Source organism: Colossoma macropomum, unplaced genomic scaffold (genome assembly GCF_904425465.1).
Source record: "Colossoma macropomum unplaced genomic scaffold, Colossoma_macropomum, whole genome shotgun sequence".
Classification (NCBI taxonomy): Eukaryota; Metazoa; Chordata; class Actinopteri; order Characiformes; family Serrasalmidae; genus Colossoma; species Colossoma macropomum.
In genome coordinates, this window is record NW_023496051.1 from 210,231 (window position 1) to 220,118 (window position 9,888).

At 39.5% G+C, this 9,888-nt stretch overlaps 1 protein-coding gene across 1 annotated transcript; it reads right to left on the reverse strand.

Moving 5' to 3' along the window:
• Positions 1-509: 509 nt before the first annotated feature.
• On the reverse strand, positions 510-7,928 carry LOC118804558. The gene is made up of 10 exons (XM_036565057.1): positions 7,895-7,928; positions 6,361-6,425; positions 4,930-5,274; positions 4,594-4,809; positions 4,174-4,518; positions 3,848-4,093; positions 1,976-2,115; positions 1,805-1,879; positions 1,619-1,696; positions 510-602 (listed from the first exon to the last, which is right to left on the reverse strand). Exons 1-10 carry the CDS (start codon positions 7,897-7,899, stop codon positions 510-512), a joined length of 1,608 nt encoding a protein of 535 aa, XP_036420950.1. The 5' UTR covers positions 7,900-7,928.
• Positions 7,929-9,888: the final 1,960 nt, after the last annotated feature.

Consider the following 9,888-nt stretch of genomic DNA (forward strand, 5'->3'; position numbering starts at 1 on the left):
TAATAGGACCATCATGAATATTATAATAGAGATGGCATTAAATCTGAGTATTTTTAAACAATTCCTGCACTCAAAAACACGGCTTTTAAATGGTTAACTCCTCTTAGATGCCTTTTTATATCTATATAGATTGGTACTGTATGTAATTGTGAATGTGAAAGTTGCCTTTTTTGCGCTTCATATGTACATCTGGCCCTCAGGGTCTGTGGTGAGATGGTGAATTTTCAGAAGTGTGCAGAGAGTCTTTATAATCTCAGTCTGTTGTTAAGTGCTGTGCTGCATGGCAGGTAAGCAGATCTCCCACCCTGAACAAATATGTGAATTTATTGAGCACTCCAGAGAACAAAAGACAGAATAATGCATTCAAATACAAAATGCAGTGCAGACTTACTCATCAGTGTCATAATTGTCATGCAGGGTTCAAGGCACGGTGCCACTAGAAGAGCCTCTAACAGGCTGTAGAGTAGAAGAATGTTAGAAAAGAGAACAACACATTAAAGTAGGTAACACTACTGTAGACTTACTGCCAGAGTGTCGTAATCTGAGGACATGGTCGCGGGGTTCAGAGCTGTGTATGTGTCATTGTGAGAGCCTGTTACATTCTGGAATATAAAAGAACATTAACAAGTTTATTCAATTAAGCCCATTAACCAGGGGTCTCATTTAAGAAAGAACATGAACATGTTCTACTGGTATAAGAACCACCAGTACACACTAGAAAACAGCCATTTATCAAATGTGTACGCTGCTGTATCCAGTGAACGATGATAAATGCTACATACATTTATTTAAGGAATAACTCTTCTTTAACTTTCCCTGTAGCCCATTCAGCATATGAAATTGTTTTGCATGTAAAATCTTACCAGAGTTCTACAGTGCAATCAAAATAATTGTATTTGTTCCCTCTTTTTTAAAAATTTGCAAACAAAATTTTGATTTAGGAGCACTCAATCGGGAACAGATTATGACCCAAATAGTCGCCCATTTTATTATGTGTGAATACAAATATGCAGATTTCTTTCAACAATGTGTACAACTGGCCTTGAATCTACTATATTTACAGGGCATGATCAGAAAATTAGCTTACTGGCTCATTGTGCATTTCACAAGCAGTCTACCCAAGCACTGAAGGGAGCCATGAGAGGCAGCATGAGACGAGCATGCGACCAGTACTCAAGCCCCAAGCACAGAAGCCAGGAGAGGCTACATGAGGAGGCTGGCACCCGAAACCCAAGCACCACTGAGGGCCTGTGGGAGAAGAAATGTAAGCATTGCAAATAGCCAAAAGACAGCTTGTGAGGCCAGAGCCTGAGCCTAAGTGCCAGAGGCAGCATGAGTCCAGTGCCCAAAACCCAAAGCCCCATCGAGAGCCGAAACCCAAGCTGAGTCCCAAGTGCTGATGACAGCCACGGAAATTATGTTGCAGACAATTCACGACATGCAACTAGTTGCACAAACATTTCACCATTTAAAGCCAGCCTTAGATGTTGTTCTAAATGTACAACATTCACAAGCATGAGGGAAAAAATATAAATTACGTTGTATGTGTTGGAGTGTGTGCATGTTTGCACAAAGCTGTTTATATATGAGACCCCACACCCACACATGCTAGACTTACTGTGAGAGTGCCATAATCAGAGCTCATGGTTTCAGGGTTTAAGGCTGTGTATGTGTCACTGGGAGAGTCTGTAAGATGCTGGAAAATAAAAGAACATTAAAAAAGCTTCTAGAATTAAATGCACTAACCAGGAGAACAATCACACACACACACACACACACACACACACACACACAATAGACTTACTGTCAGAGTCTCATAATCTGAGGTCCTGTAGGTGAGATCCAGAGCTGTGTATGTGTGGTCTGCAGGATCTGGAGTCTTTTAGACAGATGAGGAGAACAACTTCAGTCTTTATTCAGTAGCAGCTTTATAGGAGTATGTAGATAGAGAAAGAGTGAAATCCTCTCTCAGTACCTGAATATCTAAGTCTCTCTCTGCTCCTCTCTTCCTCCTGATCACCCAGTACATCCACAGAGCTGCTATGCTGAGTATTAGTGCCAGAAAGACCACCACTGCCGCTGTGACCAGCTTTGACCCTGGGCTCTCCTCTCGACCTTCACAAATAAACCGTGATTCACATCATCACCTAAACATAATTAAACAAGCTTTTGTTTGTTACTGTGTCTTTAAGATTGATGTATATTAATGGCCTCTGTTGTGATTGGCTGCCTGGTATCGTGCCTTGATCAGAAACACTCCATATAACTTCAATATTAATTGGAGGGGCTAAACTGTTGTTGGCTGAAAAGGCGGATACATGTAAACATGTTGGTACCACATATGGACTGTGTGGACTAAAGCATGAACAGTATGTTTTGAAACTTTAACAGTGTTTACATACTGCACCAAACTTATTTTATGTTTTAAAAAAGTGAAGGAAATTCAGTTTTTAGTAATAAGGGCAATTTAAAGCAGCAGTATGTAAGTTTGATGACCTCTCTGGTTGAAAGGTGTATTTGCAAGCAGCCTGCAGTTTACCAGCACTAATTACTATTTATCCAGCTCATCCAGTTGGACAAGCCTAAGATTGTGATGTCAATCAGTAAAGAAATGACAAAGAAATTATGTAGTTCTCAATATCCCAATATCCCAATATCCCTGACAAACTCAGCCTGACAGCTCAAAATTTTGAATGAATATTTAAGTACATTATGTTTTAGTGTATTTTCTTCTACTTTCTGAGGACAATCTACAATAAGTATATTGTAGCATCTTGGCAAAGAAGGAGACACGGGAGTGGCCATGATACAAGAACTGCAGAAAAGGCACATGTAGTACAGCTGAACAAAGGGGAGGGTTATTTCTAGCCATGTAATTCCAGTCCATACTGAAATTATGATTCTATGTCCCTTTGGTGGAGGGGGCTGGGGCACATGGTGCAGCTCTGCATACCATGCTTCTCTGTTAACATTTTTTTTATTTTCAATACTAAACAGAAACAAAATGTACAATGACAACACAGATTCAAATAAATGCTTTCCCCCCTGAACTCCCCCCCTCCACCCCCACCCTCCCACGCATACCATGCTTCTATAGTCCCTTCTGCAAAGTGAAGCAAGTGGCAGCTGCCACAGTGCCACCCTCCCCCCTGCCACCAAAGGTCAGCTGTTCTGGTGACCTCACAGCCCAAGCCAAGTGCTCACTGCTCTGGGCCATGTCTTTGCTGCCACGGCTGGCAAGACTCAGCACAGCTCACTGCGTCAAGTTCAACACTGTTCAGTGTTCCCCACTGAGGCTGAGTTCTGCCGCACCCTACCCGAATGCCACCAGATGCTCGCTCAAAAATTTGTTTACTTGGTTTTCTTTAATGTGAAAAACTAAGTGACCTGGCTGCCTTAAATTTGTAATTTTATTGAACTTCAAATAATGTGTTAATAGTATAATAAATAAAATAAAATAGTAACGTAGTAAAAAAAGTGTTAATAGTAATGTAAAACAGCTAATTGGAAAGAGTGCAGTTTTCAAATCGCATGAGCTGCTGTTTTAATTACAGCCTATATTATCAACTCTGTTGTCATTCATTTTAAGTGGAGAACTTAACCTAATAACGAGGCTAATTTCCTGCCTGTAGATGAGTCAATCAAGAGCAACCAGACACTGTATACATGACAACACAACAACTAACTGTGAGTCTCACACACTGTGATCAGTGTTCAAGCCTCAAGCAGCAAATATAGAGCTACACAAAAACAACCTTCTATGGTGCGTTCGATTTATTAGTCCTGGTACAGCTTGTTGGGCTCTAGTTTAGGATCATTAGTGAGATGTGTGTTTCACAGGACTTACAGTCACTGAGTGTTTGATCAGGTGAGCGGAACTCCTCATGTCCTCTCACAGCACAGGAGTAGTTTGCTGCAACTTCACTGCACTTTAGGTACAGCTTGTTGTCTCTGGTGAGTTTGTTAGTTACAGGCTGTCTGTTCTTGTACCAGATGTAAGTGGGGTTGTTAGGCAGAGTGCAAGTGCTGCTACAGATCAGTGTTATTGTGGTCCCATCTGATGCTGTGCTGGAAATCACTCTCACCTGCAGATCTGAACATGCAGAAAATAAATATCAGATTAATCAGATAAACACACCAAACATAGATCAAAATGGCAAACAACTCATTTACCTGTAACATTCAGAATGACTCCAGGTCTACCAGAGAATTTCCCTCCTTTAGTTTTTGTGATGAATCGAAAGTAATAATCTCCAGAGTCATTCTTTTTCACACCTTTCATTCTCAGAGTGCAGTTTCTCTCTTTATCTCCAATGTACTCCACTTGACCAGCAAAGTTCTTTTCCTGATGCAGATCCATTGGCTCCTCCTCAAACCATCTGGAATGCCAGAATGCTTCATTAATGTTATAACCACTGGGATGTGAGTAAGTGCAGGGAAAATCCACTGAAGAACCCTCCAAAACACACACTCTTCTGTCTCTGTAGGTCACAATCCAACAGTCCTGATCAAGCACACCTGTAAAAGTAGAATCTTAGCTTGTATTGAATTGATTGGTTAATGAACAATTAGCTAAACAGTTGTCATACTCACACACTGCATTAGAGTGGATTTCTTCATAGCTGCTAACTACGGAGCAGGAGTAGCTGCCAACATCCTTGCTGGATAAAACCAAAGATATCTGATTTGCACCTTTCACTTTTTGTCCATCCTTGTACCAAGTGTAAGAATTAATTCCAGAGGTCAAATTGCAGGAAGTGATACAGGTCAGTGTCCGTTTGGGCTGTGAGTTCGTCCTTAACTGCAGGTCTAAATTGAAATAAAGTTACAAATATTTCAGTACATCAATTCAATGAATCTTTCAAAACCAAAACAAAAAACATATAAAACTATATTTACTAAACAGATTGTGTTACTTTAGCTGTTTACCTGCAACTGTTAGATTGATAGCTGTTGAGCTGAGATGTTCCTCTCCTTTTTCTGTAATGATCATGAGGTGATATCCTCCTGAGTCTCTCTCTCTCAGCTCCCTGATTGTAAGAGTTGAGCTGGAGTTTGTGATCTCAGTGTTCACTCGTCCTGCATAGTCTGGGTCTAAAGCTAAATCCTCTGGATGTTCCTCATTCCTCCATTTAGCTTTCTCTTTAAAGCTGAACCAGAAGACAGTTTTGATGGTGATGTTTGAGTAAGAGCAATTCAGGTCCACCTCTGATTCCCTCAGAGCACAGATAGTCTGAAGACTGCAGGACACATTGACATCCAGTGTACCTGAAACTGAAATGGTGTACATTACCATTTCTGCAGTAATCCCAGAAATCAAAATATCTGACCATTTTGTCTTCACTTTACCTTCACCTCAGTAATAAGGGTGTAATGACATGGTAATATTATGGTAATCAGCTGTAATAACCTAAAAATTATGTGCTAATTTTCTAGTCGCTAGTAAATAGAACATTTATAATTGTAGTGGAAACAAGTTGGTAATAAAATGACAATGGTATCAAACTCTAATTACTCATAAATGAAATGTTAATTTGAAAGATGATATAGAATAATTTTTCACCTTTATGGGAATTAGGTTTCCATCAAGGCCCATCTACAGACAAGTGTTGTTACTCAACATTTTCTTAACTTCTAATGTAGTAACAACTACAAAATTTGCATTATCTTAGTTCATTTTTAGATTAGTACAACTTGTTACCACCAAATTAATAATGAATAGCCACATTGAAAATATGTTTACATAAAAAAGTAACATGTTGAATACATATTTCCCCCACTGTATATATCAGTGTTTAACATTCATAGCCCAAACTAAAGGCCTATCTCTGACATAGTTAGCCGGTAAATGTAACATAATATGAAATACAACTGCTGTTGCCTTAACTGGCCACTTTATTAGGTTCACCTTGCTGATGTACATTTCGTGGGCAATTCAAGTCCATCTGTTACACAATTTGTCTTAGCATTCTCTAGCCCTTCATTAGTGGACAGTTCCTGACTACAGTGCTGCTCTTAGCTGGATAAGCCTAGAGGTGAGAAAAAACAGTGACTTCTCTGTCTGATACAATAATACCAGCACCACACGCACTACCATGTCATCATCACTGCTGTGCTAAAAATGATTCACCACTCAAATAATACCTGGACAACAGCGGTCCTGTGGTCATAAACTGACCAATGATGAATGAAGTAGACAGTAGATGGGCTAATCAGTAATTTTATGCCTGTATAGTGGACCTATTAGGTGGAGCTCATACAGTGGCCAGTACAAGTTAGGTGTTTCTAATAAAGTGGATAGTGAGTGCACATGACGTAGATGTAGATGGCAGTAATTCAGTAAAAGCAGAATAATCTTACCTGATATAAACAGCAGGATGATCAATGATGGAATTCCACAATTAAGGCCCATGGTTCCACTTGAGCTGACCACAGAAGAACAGAAACAAACACTTTAATTAGCCCGCTGATTCAATCTAGCACCAACCATTTGAAAATGCCTGCTTTGTATAATGAATTAACATCATATCCTGTGTGGTTCTGTGCTTTATATGTGTTCCTTGTGCTTAGTTTGCTGTAGTTCTCCTTAGTGTTTTTCTCTGTAGGCTTGTTTTTAGTTATCATAGTTTTGCATTTCTTTGTTCCCTGGTTATCACAATTTGTAATTTTCTGGTTGTTGCTTGTGTTGTTGGCTAAATTTCTGTTCTGAGTTTGATCATTACTTGCTTTTTGTGTTTGAATGCTTGTATTTTGTGTAAATACACCACTAAAGTGTCCATACCTGTCAGTCTGCCTTCCCAGTGCTACAACCTCAGTCAGGAAAATCACAGTGCTACAATATAAGAGTGGTTTTAAGGTAATCCTGCTAGTAATCACACTATTATATGAATACTGTTTTTTTAGTAGTTGTAGTTATCGATTGATGAAAAATAACACATAGATATTTAAAGTGTTAGATGCAAAAAGAGAACTGCAAATATCAGACCAATCAAACAGCACTTGCATAATATGCTGAATAATTGTTTAATGGTCTTACAACACACACATTTTATTTTGACACTCTCATCCTCAGCATGCTGATGAAACTGTAGCAACAAAACCACTAAACTGGGTTATTAATTATGCCAAAACACACATACAAGCTCTACCCTTAAAGCAAGGTTACAAACAAGCCACAATCAATTACCAACAGAAAAGCACTGAAAATCCACAACACAAATGTGTTTTCTTTCTCTTTGAATCTCCCTTATAAGCTCTATGCTTTGTTTGTATTGTGTGTGCAAAAGAAATCTTTACTATCATGAGACATTCAAAAAAATGTCCAGCAAATTATGCTAATATTGTCTGTTTTTTCTGTACATGTAATTATCAGTGACCATGCTGCCCAAATCTCTGGACAGAAATGTATTTAAAATGTCCAGTTTTAAAATAATAGACTGCATAGAGAACAGTTCTTCTAAAGAGAATTTTACTTACATTTTGTTATGATCTGTCTCACTCTTCTGTCACTTACTGGAAGAGACCGAGCAAGTGGGGTTTGTGTTCGTGTTTTCAATGTCTTCATGAATTTGTTCTACTATATTTCCTTCCCCTTTAACTGTATTCAAACACAAGAATGACGCAAAACTTGCATGATTTTGTAATATTATGCTACAACTACATGTTCCATAATGCTTTGCTGAAACAGGAACATGAGCAAAAGTAGGAGAAACACAACTAATTTCTTGAAAAGCAGCTGAGCTGTAAAATAGATGTCAGTTCTCAAGCGAGTAAAAATGGGAGGTGCTGGTACAGCATAGCTGCACAATCCAAGTATTGATCCTGAGAACAAGAAGCTAAATGAAGGAAAATAAATTGGATTAACTGAAGCGTGTGAAGTGCTGGGTGTACTTACGTCATCTGTGGCCTGGAGCTTTTTTCTGCAGTGTGGTGTGTGGCACTGAGTGAAGCAATAGACGTTCAGGATGGTGCAATGACTGTGCGGTTATGGGATGTAGGACTTCGTGAAAGTTGTCAGTTCTGAGAAGATACTGATCTCTGTGAAAGCCATTGTGGAGCTCTCCACTAATAACGTGTAATTTGTGAGCCAGATTTTTTACATTGAGACATTGGAAACATTGGGAGGTGACTCTCATTGAAAAGCTGAATTTTTGTGGGGGCAGGAGGGCAGGGGTTTTGGCTGAGGTTTTGAGTTTTTTAAGTATTAAAAAAAGGAGATCTTATAATGCCGTAGCTATTCTGAGTCTGCTCCCTACTCATCAAACCTACTGCACGTTGCGTTAGTTTGAATGCATTTGAAAAGGCATACCACTATCAGGGGTGTTTAACTGTGGGTAATGATGAACCTGACTAACCAAGGCCCTTCCTGGAAGTAAATTAATTTATTATGGTTTCTATTGTTGACTTTCTCTGTTATTTTAGAAATAAACAATACACAACTGCATCTTCCATCATAAGGAGATGGCAAGTTCGATCCCCAGTGATGCTACAGCCATTCATGACCGGGAGTCCAAGAGAGCACAATTGGCCTCACTCTCTCTGGGTGGGTTTGTGGACCCTCTGTCTTCCCCATCACTTAGCACAATCCTAGCCAGTGCAAGTGTCTGTTAGCTGATGTAACAGATCTGGTGGTTGCATGTTTAGCTGTCCAATGATGTTGCATTAGCCGCAGTTCGAAAAGATGTAGAGGCGCTTCACAGGTGTTGGAGGAAGCCTGTGTTAGTTTTCGCCCTCGTAGTGCTGGTGGTATTGTGTGACTAGTGGGTGGAATTTGATATGATTAAACTGGGGAGAAAATTGGGGAAAAAAGAGCATCTTCCATGACACGTTCTGCCTATCTTCTGTTGCTTCCTTGATCTCCCCCACCTGCCACCTCAAAAGCAAAACTGGTTTGATCCTCTGGTTTCTTAGGAGAGGGATAGAACAGCCTAGGCACATTACTGTGCCTGGGGCCCAAATTTTGGTGGTACACCCCTGACTACTATACTACAGATACTCAATACTGTACTACTATATACTACTATGCTACTTTTCATAGTAATACACAGTATAGTATTCAGTATACAACACGTGCTATACTACAGAAAAGGGCTGTGACTAGAGAGTCAACATCAGGGAGTCAATCACACCTATCTAGCTGCTTTTTAGCTCTTTTCAGGTCAGGTCTTTAGCACCACATGTGGATGTGTTTAGGTCAAGAGACGTCACTGCTGAGTATTTAAAGATACCATGACAGAGTGGAGGATTTTGTTTTCCATTCATCTCCAAAGCCACAAATAAACTTAAAAAATGTCAGCTTTGTAATCTTTGTGGTAAATGATGTGGTCTCCCAGAGATATCTCTGTTTTCCTATGTTTACTAAAAAGTCAGTTGTTTATTTTTCATTACATTCATAGTTAGTAATGTGAGTTAGTTTAACTGAATAATAAGCAGCATGATTCCACACACAAGCCACAATTGTCATTTCATTGCTTTATCCATAAAAGGATTAATCCCAGACTATTAATTAGTTCAGAACAAACAAGACGGTTACGTCAGTGATTAGATCCTGAAATGACTGAAATGCATTTCTTCAATTTTCAGGTAGTTCACCAGGTGGCAGCAGTGAGATTACTGAAGTTCAATGCAGGATTCAGAACAAATGCTAAATGCCGCTGTTGTGTCTAGAGGAAAAGTGGAACAAATTTTGATCCATTTATAATTGGTCATTCTGAATACTGGGTGTCTTTTGACCAGGTATTATTGGGTGGCGGCCCATTCTCAGCACAGCAGTGACAGTGACATGGTAGTAGCATGGTAGTGTGTGTGGTGCTGGTATGTCAGCCCTAGTGGTACATGATACAGCACAGAATTCATTTACTTAAAATAACGAATTCTACAGACGTGACC

What these genes read in the sequence shown, in the direction of transcription:
- LOC118804558 (XM_036565057.1), bottom strand. An exon ending in AATCCACTCTAATGCAGTGT is followed by an intron (nt 4,519 to 4,593) that starts GTGAGTATGACA and finishes CTACTTTTACAG; the next exon opens with GTGTGCTTGATCAGGACTGT. An exon ending in CTGATTATGGCACTCTCACA is followed by an intron (nt 603 to 1,618) that starts GTAAGTCTAGCA and finishes TTTATATTCCAG; the next exon opens with AATGTAACAGGCTCTCACAA.